The sequence below is a fragment of the Arachis ipaensis genome, chromosome B10 (assembly GCF_059453495.1).
Source record: "Arachis ipaensis isolate K30076 ecotype BB chromosome B10, ASM5945349v1, whole genome shotgun sequence".
In the NCBI taxonomy this organism is placed as follows: domain Eukaryota; kingdom Viridiplantae; phylum Streptophyta; class Magnoliopsida; order Fabales; family Fabaceae; genus Arachis; species Arachis ipaensis.
The window spans coordinates 138,442,262-138,457,930 of NC_142435.1; the positions used below are offsets into that span (position 1 = coordinate 138,442,262).

General features: G+C 31.5%; 1 protein-coding gene and 1 pseudogene across 2 annotated transcripts; both read left to right on the forward strand.

The window, feature by feature from the left end:
• The first annotated feature begins 6,214 nt into the window (after window positions 1–6,214).
• On the forward strand, window positions 6,215–8,227 carry LOC107624116 (AAA-ATPase ASD, mitochondrial). Its single transcript, XM_016326578.3, has 2 exons — window positions 6,215–7,015; window positions 7,104–8,227. The coding sequence occupies exons 1-2, from the start codon at window positions 6,448–6,450 to the stop codon at window positions 8,054–8,056; spliced, it is 1,521 nt and encodes a 506-aa protein (XP_016182064.1). The 5' UTR covers window positions 6,215–6,447; the 3' UTR covers window positions 8,057–8,227.
• A 2,213-nt stretch (window positions 8,228–10,440) lies between these two features.
• LOC107621453 (AAA-ATPase At3g28510 pseudogene) lies at window positions 10,441–12,036 on the forward strand (annotated as a pseudogene). The gene has a single exon (XR_015895305.1). The product of XR_015895305.1 is annotated as an AAA-ATPase At3g28510 pseudogene (transcript).
• The last annotated feature ends 3,633 nt before the right edge of the window (window positions 12,037–15,669 follow it).

Sequence of the window (15,669 nt, forward strand, 5' to 3'; positions counted from 1 at the left end):
AACACCGACGAAAAACACTACATTTCTCAGCCTACATGTTCACTTCATAATTAAACGTTAAACAGTTACTAATTACATGCTATATTTTGCCTATTTACCCTTGTCTTAACTATTTGTCCTAAACTCAAAACCCATGCACAAATCATACTATCACAAATCTTAATTTAAATTAATGGTGCACCTGCATTTACATATTGAGGAAACTCCAGTGCATGCATGGCCTCCAAATCCAACGACCGCATGAAACTCGGCTCCACAAACGGCTGCTGATTTGCTAGTGCATTTGCCACATCCGCCACATCTGCCACCATAGCCTCGTCAGCTTGATCTTCGTCTACACCTGGATCAACAACCTCGTAGTTACTTTCGAACTCTTCTTCACTATCACTGTTGTAATCTTCCAATTCAATATCTCGGTCCGCTCAGATTGCTCGAACTCGATATACAATTCGATAAACGATATTCGCGACCGACTTTCAAGATACACTGAAAACATTTCTTGCATGCTCGCTTCGTCGGTCATGTATTTCGTTTGGAATTGCACGAACCCACCAAAGACAGATATAGGATATCTGTACAGAATACACGACACTCTCCTAAATATTTGAGAATCCATCTTCTCACAAATGACACCTTTTAATTCTTCAAATGACAGTGTGAATGGAATAATAATATCTAACAGATTATCACACACAAATTTCACTCCTTCTGATGTTTGTAATAAAATATGGCCATGATAATACACTTTTAATCTTACTCTATCATCCATGATAATAGAGAAGAAGAGATCTACAAATAAAGAAGAAGAGATCTGTAGAGAAGAGATTTAGAGAGTTGTAGCACCGAAGAAGAAGAAGAATGAAATGAGCTGCTCAGATTGGGTGGGTACATCTATATATATATATATATATATCACACTCAAATCGGACCATCCGACCGCATGCATGGCCATTCGAAATTTTTAGAACTAAAAAATCGGACGGTCCGATTACTAGACAGCCCGCCCAAAAAATTTTTGAAACCCAGAAATCGCTGGGTCCGATTTGAGTGCTCTACAATTTTTTTAAATGCAGCCCTCAAATCGGTAGGTCCGATTTCCTTGGGCAAAAAATAAAAACCCTCTGCATGCTACAAATCGCATGGTCCGACTTTCATGCATGCAACATCACCACGCACAAATCGGACGGTCCGATTTGTGCCTCCTCAATTCTGCAAGAAATCAGACCGTCTGATTTTTTTTCGTCAACTAACCGCCGTCACACACTTGTTAAACACCTCTAAACTCCATAAACGAACGTTACACCAAACCTTGGATCATATTCGAAAAAATTAGCCTCATACTACATACCAGATTTATTAATTACACCAAATTCTCACATTATATTTGTTCGAACGTTTATGATTAGACTGAAAGTTATAATACTTTTTATTCAAGATGGATTTCATTTTATCTAACCTCACTTGATGATATGACAGGATTTTGACCTAATCCGAGTAAATGCTCACCTCCAATTAATATCCCTCTCTTTTACTGTTTGTTGGCAATGGGATATCAATACTTGTGTATTGCTTGCAAATTGAATTAAATTTTACTATTTGTTGGTTCAAATTTTATTATTAAACCAAAATATTATGTGCATATTAAATATTAATTATTAAAATATTTATTATATATTTATTTATAAATATAAATATTATTTTATATATTTTGAATATATATTTTATAAAATAATAATTTCATAATTAATTTTAATATATACATAATTATAATTAAATAAAGAGTTATATTTTATTTAATATTTTTTTAAAATTTAATTTTAATGTATTAATAGTATAAAATATTTTATATAATTATATAATTATGATTATTCTATTAAATAATTATCTACACAATTAATATAAAAAATAGTTATTAATGTAGCGTTATGTGATTAAATCTACGTATAAAATGATTTTTATAAGACATTAAAATTATTTTTCTTTAAATTCAATCGGTCATTATCAAATACTATTATCTGGTTGGATTTGATTTGACTAGGACTCTATCACCTCAACTCTTTCTTCGTTTTTGGTCGTGTATCACCTCAACTCTTTAGTCTGAACTTTGAACTCTTTTTATTGGCTATTGCCATTGTTATATTTTGTCCTTTGCAATCCTTTTTTCACGTGGGCTAGGCCCCAAGTTTGCACATCAAAACGTATTGGTCCTCTCATCTCCGCTTTATCATTTTTATATTCTTCCCTCTAGTAGACAAAAGACTAATTAAAATAGATTTAAATTTTATTTAAAAATTTATCATTCATTAACAAATTACTATTTATATAAAATAATATTTAAATTTTTATTCTTTATTTAAATAGATAAATAAATTAATAAATTAATTAATTCAAATTAAATTTCATCTTTTTTATAGATCAACAGTCAACACATATTGGTCTTCTTTTTAAAATGGAACATCAACGTCCACAATAAAAGATGTTAAATGTATTATTTTTATATAAATATTTTAGTATTAAGTGATTGACAAAATAAAAAATAACAATTCCATTTTCTACTAAAAGAAATATACATAAAATTATACAAATATCATTTATTTGTGAATCCATATTAGAGGTAACCGTCAAGGCAGTTCCCTGCCACGTACATAAAAGTAACGCAGAGGTCTATTTCCTTGGATGCTAAGAAAATGTTGCTTTCAAGTTTCTAAAATTGCTATTCATTTGCCACTACATGTTATTTAAAAAATGAAGAGGAAAAAACTTGGTCAATGATCAAGACTCAAGAGGTGACTATACATTACAATGCTACTGGCTATGATTTATAAGAAGGACACATTGTCTTCCTGTTATAATTGTCATCATCGCTTAGTATAGCTCAAATAATATAATTTATCTGATCTTATCTAAAAGTTTTGAATTTAAATTTTACTTCTAATTTTAAAAAAATAAAATAAAATAATTTATTATTTTCTTACACGGTTAAAAGTTAGTACATAGAAATGAATAATATATAAGTAAAGATTTTTTGAATGAGTTAAAAAAATATTTTTTTGAGTTATCTTTTTTAATTTTAAAAAAATAAAAATAATTTTATATTTAAATTTTTATGTAAAAAATTTTTTATATCAATTATATTTGGGTATAATAATATAAAATACTTTATTTATTTATTTATTATGTAAACAAAATTTTAAAGTAAAAAAAAAAAACTTTTTTAAAAAATATAAATTATAACTTTTGAAAAAAGATATACTTTTTATTTTGTTAGTGATTTTATTTTTATTATTAAAAATGCTAGACTTACTAAAAAATAAAAAAGGTATTTTTTCAACAACTTAGTAACACTTAAGCAAACTCTTAGTTCAGAACCATTAATAAGGTATTACACATAGAAATTCATATTGATAAAGTAAAAATTTTAAAATTTGTTTGGTTTATATTTTTATTTTTGTTGTTTATTTTTAAATTTTTATGAAAAAAAAAACCAGAAGATGAAATAGGAATAGAATTTTGTTGTATTTACTATTTTTTATTATTTTTTTAAAAAATACTAAAAAAATATTAAAACTAAAATTAAAAAATAAAAATACAAATCAAACCTGGGTTTCAATTTATACGGTTTTTATTGTATAAAAAAAGTTTAATTATTCTATTGGTTACTATAGTTTTATGAAATTTTTAATTAGGTCTTTATACTTCTCTTTTTTTTTAATTGAGTCATTACACTAATTTTTTTTAATTGAATTTCTATATTTTTTTCTTTTATTTGAGTCTTTGCACTAATTTTTCTTTTAGTTGGGTCTCTATACAATTAAGCCAATTACTATTAAGAGGAACCTAATTGAAAAAAAAAATGTACAAGGACCCAATTAAAAAAAAATATAGGGATCTAATTAAAAATTTCGCAAAAATATAGAGACTAACAGAATAATTAAACCTATAAAAAATTATATAAAAATTAGAAGAAAAAAAATTTTCAAATAAAAAACCTTAACTACTCATGTTTTGGGACACTTGTTTTCCAAACCCATAAATAATTATAATCATATCTATAATTATAATTTTGGAATACGTGCAAAAGTATTCATAAATCAGATCATATTCATAAATTTGTGATATTTATTTGTATTTAATTTATAATTTATAAATATAATTTAATCTACACTTTAATAAGATCAAATGCGGATATCATATTTATGTTTGCGGATTTGATCTGCATATTTATATATTGGTATTAAATAATAAATAAGTAATATATATATTTTATTTCAATTAAAATTATTATTTATGTATGTTATATTATTTTATTTTTATTATTTAAAAAATTTAGTTTAACAATACTTTAAGAATAAACATATTAAAAAAAATAAAAAAAAAGTTTTTATTAGAATAAAAAAATATTTTTATTGATATCTTTTTAATAGGAATAAGATTTTTTAATATATTTTTTATTTTGTGAATATATCGGATCCAAACATAAAAAAGTGTGGATATTGAATATGTGTTAATACTTAACATTAGGATAAGTCGCATTTTTAAATAGTTACGGAAATAATTTTCTTTTTTTTTTCAAGTATTTCTCAACTCGAGAAGTCGAAAATTAATCCATCTGAATTTTATTTAAGAGTTTGCAGTTGGCGAATAAATTAATACATACACAAGTGAAATTTAAAATCCTAATATTTACTTAAATAAATTAGTAAATTAACCACTAAATCATATTAAAAACAATTTAACAGTGTTATTGTTTGCCACAAAAAAATCAAATTCGTAATTGGGATAGCTTGGCAAAGAAAAAGAATAAAGTATTACTGAATTAAAGCTTGTCACACCTAAAATTAGCATCCGGAGTTGATAAATTTCACACTACCACAATTTATTAGACAATAATCTAAATAACAATTGAACGTTTAAGTATAATTTTTCCAATTAAATTAGGACGATGTTACGTGCTTTTATATTATTTTTTTTATGGGAGATGCTCTCATAAAGACGCAGAAAACGTCTTTTTTTTAAAGATATTTTTTAATAATTAAAATTTAACACATATAATTACTTAAATTATATTATTTTTTATCAAAATTAGGTTCAGACAAATTAATTTGACCGAAAAATAGTTAATTAAATTTTAAATTCGTCTAAATTAATATTATTTTTTTATAAAAATTGACTATAATACCCCTATTATATAAAATGACTAAAATACTCTTATTATATATATTAATTTTGAAAATTCTAAATTCTAACCCTTTTCTTCTCTATCGTTATAGGGTTAGAATTTAAAGTTTTCAAAAAATATATATATATATATAGGGATATTTTAGTTGTGTTTTATAATAGGGATATTGTAGTAATTTTTTATAAAAATATTAATTTATACCGGTTTAAAAATTTAATTTATTAATTTTTTTTGCTAAACTGATTTGTCCAGTCTAATTTTAATAAAAATAATACAATTTAATTGATTATATGTGTTAAATTTTAATTTTTAAAAACATCTTTAAAAAATGACGTTTTTAACATCTTTATCTAAGTGACTTCTTTTTTTATATATAATTATATATAATGTTCAATTTGAATTTCTATTTAGTAACAAAAAAATTTGAATTTCTATTTATATTGTACATTCATTCATTATTTATTCTATAATAATTTTATGCACACATCAAAATTGACCATTAAAATCAATCATCATATATTTATATATAAATATATATAATTTATCTTATTTTTAATAAATATTTCATATTTTAATATATATTTTATATCGTTAATTAATTTTAATTATTAATTTTAATATATAATTAATATGGTTGTTTATCTAATACGTGTTATTTACTTGTAATGAAGTTGAAACAATTGTTATTAGATAAACACAAATATTTCTTTTATCAATCATATTAGTCATATACTATTAATTATTAATATAAAATGTTGGAAATATATATATATATAAAGAGAGAAAGACTTTATTAAGTAGACAATAATTTTTGTGAATAATGTGAATAATAAATTCTAAAATTGACCTAATAAGATAAAAACATACTACACGTTAAATTATTCACTTAAATCTTAATATTAAAATAACTATCCGCATATCTAATAAATTAAATATTTGATATATCTATTATTTTCATTATTTAATATTTTTATTGTTTATCTATTTTTTTTTTTCGAGAGACATATAGCGTTTTGGTTCTTTCGTATAGAGTCCAAAGGCCAGCCTGTTAACTACAATGTGACAAAACCAAGAGAATGCAAGTAATTACCGAAGTTTTAGATCAAATATCCAAATCAACTTTCACAATGTGTACCATCTAAAAAAGCTAAGCCATTTTTCTCCTTTGAATTCTTCAACGAACGTTAACAGCACCTTCATAATAATTCTTGGAATCTATACTCTTGTAACACAATCAGAAGCACTCTGTTCTCATCCTTACACAGAAGATGATGATGGGGGAACTATGGCAACAAATGGGATCAGTAATGGCCACAATTGTGTTCGTATACACAGTTTTTGAGAAGTTTTTCCCACCAAATCTTCGTGACCGTGTTCAATCCTACACACACAAGTTAACAAGCCACTTCTACCCTTACATCCAAATCACGTTCCCGGAGTTCACCGGGGAAAGGCTGAAGCGCAGCGAGGCCTACACATGCATCCAAACGTACCTCAGCGCAAACTCTTCCCACACCGCCAAAAGGCTCAAAGCCGAAGTCGTGAGAGATAGTCAAAAGCCGCTAGTTCTTAGCATGGATGACAACGAAGAAATCACCGATGACTTCAATGGCGTTAAGGTTTGGTGGGCTGCAAGCAAAACAAGCACCAATTCGCAACCGTTTTCGTTTTCGTACTATCCTCCGCCGGACGCTAAGAGGTATTACAAGCTCACGTTCCACAAGAGTCACCGCGATCTCATTACTCTCTCTTATATTCATTATGTTTTGCAAGAGGGAAAGGAAATCGCCTCTAAGAACCGTCAATTGAAGCTCTACACCAACAATCCTAGCAGTGGTTCGTGCCGAAATTTATTTATTCTCATCAATTATTATGATATTATTTGTTGTCTTCATTAATTTTGTTAAATTTGAGTAACTCGCAGGTTGGTACGGATACAAGTCAACCAAGTGGAGCCATGTGATTTTCGAGCACCCTGCAAGTTTTGAGACTCTGGCAATGGAGGAGAAGAAGAAGGAAGAGATCATAAAGGATCTTGAGAAATTCAAAGGCGGGAAAGAGTACTATGCGAAGATCGGAAAAGCTTGGAAGAGGGGTTACTTGCTGTACGGTCCTCCAGGGACTGGAAAGTCAACAATGATAGCGGCCATGGCGAATTTCATGAACTATGATTTGTATGATCTTGAATTGACGGCGGTGAAGGACAACACTGAGCTTAGGAAGCTGCTAATCGAGACGCCGAGTAAATCGATCATTGTGATCGAAGACATCGATTGCTCGTTGGATCTTACAGGACAGAGGAAGAAGAAGAAGAAGGAGAAAGAGGAGGATGAAGATCAAAAGGATCCTATGAAGAGAGCACAAGAAGAAGAGAATAAGGGAAGTAAGGTAACGCTTTCGGGGCTGTTGAACTTCATTGATGGGATTTGGTCTGCGTGTGGAGGGGAGAGGATTATAATCTTCACGACGAATTTCATCGATAAGCTTGATCCAGCATTGATAAGGAGGGGAAGGATGGACAAGCATATTGAGCTTTCTTACTGCGGTTTCGAAGCGTTTAAGGTTCTTGCAAAGAACTATTTGGATGTTGAGACTCATGGCTTGTTTCCGGTTATTGAGAGGAAGTTGGTTGAGACTGATATGACGCCTGCTGATGTTGCTGAGAATCTTATGCCCAAGTCTGTTGATGAAGGTGTTGAGGATTGCTTGTTGAATTTGATTAAGGCCCTTGAGATTGCAAAAGAAGAAGAAGCAGTAAAAAAGGCTCAAGAAGAAGCAAGGAAAAAAGAAGAGGAAGATGAAAAAGAAGTAAAGGATAAAGAGGTGAAGAACAATGAAAAAGCTAGTGAAGATGTGAAAGAAAATGGTTTTCATTGAGGCAATGGTAAATAAAGAGAATTTGATTGAGCTAAGCTAGATAGATTCATATGCTTTAGTTTCCAGTTATACTATTAGGGTAGGAAAATCTGCCATTTTAATCCTATTGTTATTAATTATTATTATTATATCTCTTCTCTGCTAAATAACAATCATGCCTGTTTCGTTGGATATTCTATGTTTCTTCAAGTAACAAGTTAGGTATACCATTTCAATTTACAGAAATAATGTTATAATCTGGAATTTCACTATGAAGTGTAACAGACTCGGTGATGATAAGAAAAGAAAGAAAAAAGAAAATGTAATATATAGTATCAGAATCGAAGAGAAAACAGGTTCATAACAATGTATAATAATTTTAGTGATTAAATGTTTCATATAAGATATGTGTTATAATATTATTTTAATTAAGTGAATGTCTTGGTTGGTGTGTCATCACCGTACCCAACCAATAATCATCTATTGTAGTCAAATTTGGCAACCCAAACTTTGCCATATCATATTGTACAAGAAGCAAATCAACATGTATGTTAAATTTGCAAAGAGTGATTACTATGATGTTATAATGAGTGTATTATTATTGAAAGTGTAATACTGAACTATAATAAAATATAAATATTAGAGAGTATTAATAAATATCTTTTATTCTCTATTTTAATTTCTACATTTTTTTTCTATCTATTTATTTATTTCACAACAATACGTATCTTTTCTCTGAAAAATTTGAGACAAAACAGAAAAATAATAGTATGAAGTAGGAGAAAGTGATTAAAGATGTTACAATGGAGACATTATTAGGTGGTCTTTGGATCTTGATGCTGATCCATGCAAATAAGGCAACAGGGTTAGCGGGTTTACAGCCAAAGTAAACGTAGAATGTTCAATTTTGCACCATCATCCTCAGTGGATTATGGGGCCTTTAGCTTCTTGTCGAAAGAATCATTTATTGGGGATAAAAAAAAAATGTATAAATTCATTATGTTAAAAAGCTGTGTGTAAAAACTAAAAATTGAAAAATATGTTATGTTTTTTTACTTTTTATTTGATTTATGAATCAAACCTTCTTGGAGTACCGGAAAACAAGAAATAATTTATTATAATATTTTAAGAATTATTTTTATCACAGTCGTAGATACTATTTTTTTATACCAATAGCCAGTTTTAGTAAACAATTTAATTAAGCTCTTTTAGAAAAGGAGGATAAAACATAAAAATTTATATAAAAAGTTGTTTGGTATAAAATTTCATAATCCCAAAATGTTTAGATCATTAAATGGACAAAACATATTTTTTTAAATTTTTAATAATTATTAAATAGTCTTTATTTAATTTTAATTATAACTTAATTCTTTATATATTTAATTATAAAATCTACTTTTTATTTTATAAGTTATTATTTTATTATTTATCTATCATGTTTGTTAACAATTAGAAACAAAAACAACACGGAATATATCTTTCATTCATTAATCAAGATCTCCATAAATATTTTGGCAATGTGAATCAACGAGTTTTTTTATCCTTGATCCGTTATATCCATAAAAACTAGTGAAATCGTATTTGTTGTTAATTCAATCGATTGAAAGTACAACACAATTGATTGAGTTTTGCACGATAATATAGATTTTTTCAAAATTCAATCGATTGGAAATGTAATACAATCAATTAAATTTGGCACGACAATATGAATCTTTTATTAATGCGGTAACTTTTAGTAAGTTAGAAGTAAAAAAAAAAGTTATTTTATAAACCTATTGAAATTGGCTCTAAAAAAATATAAACTACTAAATCAGGCATTATATATTTGTGTATATAGATTGTCTTATCCATTTTCAATGTTTATTTTGTATTTCATACTTTATACTTGTGACTAATTTGATTGTTGATTTTTTGTACTTATATAATAAGGTTATTTTTTTAATTAATAGTCCTAAATTTGAATTGCATGCATACAGTAACCTATATCAAGATTACTTATTAACAAATAGATAGATAGATTTAGATTTCTTTACCTTTGTTTCATAAATTCTACTCAATTTGGTAAGATTCAGTGAAACTCTGATCTCATTTGTTCTCGTTAAATAATCTGTTTAATAAAATAAAACCAATCAACTTTTGTTCTACTTGTAATTGTAACTCAACAGACAAAAAAAATTTCTAACTCAACACACACACATTTAGTTCCAACTTTCAAGTTCAACTCAGCATCTCATTATGAATTTATGATCATGAATTCTTACCTTATATCATATCATATCAATTTCACTGCTACGGTACCAAACAACAAATTCACGAGAAACGAATGATCTCTCTGTAACAAACTAGACTCTCTCTCTCTATATATATAATACATATAAGAAAAAAAAATTGCAGCTGAATTAAGAAAGAAAAATGCATAAAAAGAATTCAACAACAATGAATAAAACCATGGGTGAAATTTGGTCTCTGTTTGGTTCAAAAATTGCAAGCATTCTTGTAATGTGGGCTATGATTGAGAGGTACATGCCTCGTTGCTTTCGCGCTCTGACGGATAGATTCTCACAAAAGCTAGACAAATTGTTGAACCCATACATTGAGATCAAGTTCTTCGAGTATTCAGGTACCTACATGAGAAGCAACGACGCCTTCTCCGCCATCGAAAACTACCTGAGCTCGAAGTCCTCGGCCCAAGCAAGAAAGCTCACAGGCAGCGCCACAAGGAACTCTCTGGTGCTAAAAGTGGATGACAACGAAGAAGTAATCGACGAGTTGAAAGGCGTAAAGCTTGCTTGGAGTCTAAGGAAGATAGTCCCCGTCGAGAAATCTTTTTCTTCTTTCGAGAAAATATACTACCGTCTCACATTTCATGGCCGCCACCGGAAATTCGTCACCAAAACTTACCTCAAGCATGTTCTTGACGAAGGAAAGGCTATTTCCATGGGGAAGAGGCAGAGGAAGCTTTACAGCAATGGCGGTGGAGAATATTCGGACAAGTTTGGCAAGTGGAGTCACGTGATTTTCGAGCACCCTGCGACGTTCCAGACGGTTGCCATGGATCCGGAGAAGAAGAAGGAGATAATTGACGATCTTACTACTTTCAAGAACAGCAAAGAATTCTATGCGAAGATCGGGAAGCCTTGGAAGAGAGGCTATTTACTTTTTGGTCCTCCAGGGACTGGAAAATCAACACTCATCGCTGCGATTGCGAATTTTCTGAGCTATGATGTGTATGACATTGAGTTAACCGCTGTGAAGAGCAATGCAGAGCTGAGGAAGCTTCTGATTGGGATCTCGAGCAGATCCGTTGTTGTGATCGAGGATATCGACTGCTCGCTCAAGCTGACTGGACAGAGGAAAACAGAGAATGAAAAAGATGAAACGGAGGATGGTGCGGTTGGTGTTGTGAAGAAACAAGTGGAGGAAGCTAAGGAGGAGAAGAAAACCCAGGTAACACTCTCCGGGCTGCTGAATTTCATCGACGGGATTTGGTCGGCTAGCGGCGGCGAGAGAGTGATCATATTTACTACCAATTATGTGGAGAAACTCGATCAGGCTCTGATCCGGAGGGGCAGGATGGACAAGCACATTGAGCTGTCTTATTGCGGATTCGAGGGGTTCAAGGTCTTGGCTAGAAATTATTTGAACCTGGAGTCGCATCAAGGGTTTGAGGAAATAAGAGGCTTGCTGGAAGAGACTAAAGTGACTCCTGCCGATATTGCCGAGAATTTGATGCCTAAGGTGGGCAATGAGGATCCTGAGAGGTGCTTGGAGAGGTTGATCCAAGCACTCAAGAACTCTAAGGAAGAGGCAACAAAGAAGATTGAGAAAGAAAAAGAGGCTGCAACAATAGAGGAGTCAAGTGGAGAGGATTCACCAATGGAGATCGGAGATGAAGCCAAGACTTCAGACCCAAAAATTAATAATAAGAAAAAAGATGCATGAAGTGGAGCATTGATTATAGTTTAGACCAGAGTTTAGTAGTGTTGTTAGTTATTATTATCATCGTATGTTTAATTTCTTGTATTGTTTTACTTCTATTACATGCTTGCTTTTAAAAATAACTTATATATGTTTTATTATCTCATAATAATAATCTAAGTTAACTAAGAGTGTTTATTTTAGATATTATTAAGTAGACATTGCATCTTAAACAACAACATATGAGACCAGTTTTTTATTTTTCCTGCTACTATCGGATAAAGATCTAATCATGCTTTAATTTTATAAGTGATCAGAATCTCGGTCTTTTTCTTTCTTCTTTTTCCATCAAAATCCTTTTTTTTTTAAATCTAAAATAAAAACTTAAATTACATACCTAACAGATTAAGTGGTTGAACTATACGATTCTTTTACCTTTGGGTTAAATCCGCAAGTAAATTGTCAATCAAGCTGTTAGCTGTAAAATACCAAAAAGCAATAGAGGTTTGGGGTCGACCTGCAATCACTTGTGTTCTGAATCATCAAAAGCTATTGCAGGGTAGGAGTATAAAACTGACGGCCTTTTATTATTATTATTATTATTATTATTATTATTATTATTATTATTATTATTATTATTATTATTATTGTTCTTGCGTACGTAACTTGGACGTAACTCGGTGTCTAAGAGTCAACGCCGAGTTGTTTCCTTCAAGGCTGAGCTATAGACTTAAAAGATCCGAGCTTGTGTCCAGAGAGATATCACGTCTTGGGAGAGTATGAACAAAAGGGGAGTGCACCTGCAAAAAGCACTCCGATACTTAAGTTAGTATTGTAAATTTAGTATATCCCTTAAGGATAAAATACCATACCTTTATAGGTGGAGTGAAATAGGTTGGTTACGCTTCTGTTTGTCATCAGTATTGAAGAGTAGTTATTTAGAATTTAATAGGTGATAAGTCGGGCGTTTTTATTTCAAGATGTAATCCGTTGGGCGAAATATAACGCTTTGTGCCGAGTTATGGTGCCTAATGCCGAGTTATGAAATTGGATCTTTTAACAACCATATCATAAGGAAGGTTAATCAGCCTTAGTCGGCAAGAAGGAAGGTTATTCTGAAGAAGAGAAAAACTGATGTGGTGGATCTGTCTGAGGGTTCCGAGGATGATAAGGGTAAAGTTCCTATTGAAGAAATTCAAAGGTTTTTCGAAAATCAAAAGAGATTGCATGACGTTGCCGATCAAAGTAATGGCTCGTCACTGTGGGGGAAGGATTTTTCCTATATAGCTGTTGCCGATGAGGTGTGTCAGACTCCGACAGATGTGACTTTGGCGGACAAGGTTGGGCGGGACGTCGCCATTGATCAATACATACAGGTATTGTATGTTACTGTTTTGAATGTAGTTTATATAGATATGCAAATAGATTTATGGTTTTGTGTTTTCATTCAAGGTGGTTGGTCTTCGGTTAGCGAGCTTGCGGCGCAGTTAGGGAAAGAAACATCGGAAGATGGCCGAGCAAAAACAATATCCAAAACTAAAAGAAGCGCTCGAGTTAAAAAATACTAGGGTTACCGAATTGGAAGCCAGGCTATCTGAGGTTGAGAAAGAGCTAAAGCTGACCAAGAAAAATTATGCGAAGGAGGTGGAGGATGTGAAGAAGAAAGAAGCCGACCTCTCCAGCATGAGCGTTCGGATGGTTGAACTGACAGCAGAGCTGAAAGGGATGAAAAAGAGTAAGGAAGCAGCAATTCTTAACTCCTTTGTTGAAAGGTTCGAGCGAGCTTTACTACGAGCGAAATTTCTAGCCCCTGAAATGAACTTTTTCCAGATAGATCCAGGAAAGATAGTCCGAGATGGGGCCATGGTGGAGGATGACGGTGTTGTTGAAGAAGAGGATGAAAATGTTGAGTAATATTTGGTGTTTGATTGGATTTGTGTATTTGCTTTTACTGAACTATTTTTATTTGTTTTGAATTTGGTTTGCTCTTGATAGAGCTATTTTGGATTTTATATTATTTTGATGCCTAAACACAATATGAATGATTAGATGTGTTTAATTGAATTTGCCTTTTATTGATGTTTGTTTGATAAAGGCGTGTGTATAGTTTTTCTGATGGTAGCACGTTTTAATTGTGCTTGTGTTTCCTTGACTTTAGTCAATAGTTGTTTGATTGTTATATCCCTTAGAACGTATAATTGAGAGGATAGCGTTTGTATAGGTCAAATCAAAATATTTGACGCTAATAGTTGAGATCGGTTATATCTGATAAAAATATAATTGAAAAGTTAGGATTGTTTAACAAAGATCGGTAATTTGTTATTTAATCGGCAAAATCCAATTAGTATGATGCTGAATATAAGTTGGCAGGATAACAGTTTGAAGTCGAAAAGAAGTAAAAAATGCTTAAAGCAAGATAGAGTAAAAAATATAAGATTCTATATATCTATTGATGGACCTTTGATTACAAAGGTGCAGGTAGGCAAGTCTCGTTAAAACCTCTCCAAGCAAAAGCCTTTTTGGAAAAAATCTTGGTAGTAGGAAAAAGAGTACTCGCCTGGCCTTGACTTTTAACTGTAATATAACTTAAGAGATGATACATTTCAAGTATTAGGCAGAGTGTTATCCTGTAAGGACTATAATCAGTAGGCTTTGTTGCTGAGTACTTCAATAACTCGGAAAGGACCCTCGCAGTTAGCTGTTAGTTTGCCGTGGTTTGGGGTCTTCTAGCCTGTTCAGTTCTTCTGAGCACCAAGTCGTTTTCCCGAAAGGATCTTGGATGAAGTTTCTGGTTGTATCGCCGAGCTATATGTTGTTGCATAGCTCACTATGCGATTGCTGCTGAAGATCGAATTTCTTCAACGGTGTCTAAGTCATATTGACGGGCTGTATCTGCTGTACTATGGTCAGCCAATTGAGTTTTGAGTGATGTTTGGGAGATCTCGACAGGTATCATTGTGTCCGACCCATATACCGGTCGGAAGGGCATTTCCTTTGTTGTTGAGTGGATGGTGGTGTTGTACCCCCCATATGACCTCTGCTACTAATTCGGCCTAGAGACCCTTGGCATCGTCAAGCTTTTTTCTCAAGGCATGTAAAATAACTTTGTTTGCAGCCTCGGCTAATCCATTTGTCTGCGGGTGTTCTACCGATGAGTAATGTTGTTTGATCTTTAATTCCTGCCCTGCCGCCAAAGGGAAAAGGCCGAGGATGTCAAGCCCCCACTGATGGAAGGGTCAACTTACCTCTAAATTGTGGAGGATTTTGACTGGTAGGTGTGTAATTGGACTGTGTTTCTGGCAATTGTCATAGTTTTTTACTTTTATTTTACAATCTTGTTGCAATGTCGGCCAAAAGAAACCAGCTCAGATTATCTTGGAGGATAAGCTTCGGACTCCGAGGTGTGTGCCACATATTCCTTCGTGTGCCTCGGCAAGCGCAAGCTCGGCCTCCAACCTGAAAAGGCATTTAAGTAGAGGACAAGAGAATCTCCGTCTATATAGGCAGTTGTTCTATATTGTAAAAAATGAAGCTTGTCGGCGAAATTGCCGAGTATTTTCAATGTTGTCTGGTAATATTCCAGTCCTGAGATAGTTTATATAGGGTGCTTGCCAATCTGCATCCTGTATGACACTTAAAATTTCGGGTAGATCTATACTTGGTTTAAGTAGTGTGAATTAGTGAAGGGAAGCAATAGTTGTTTGTCTACTGGCGAG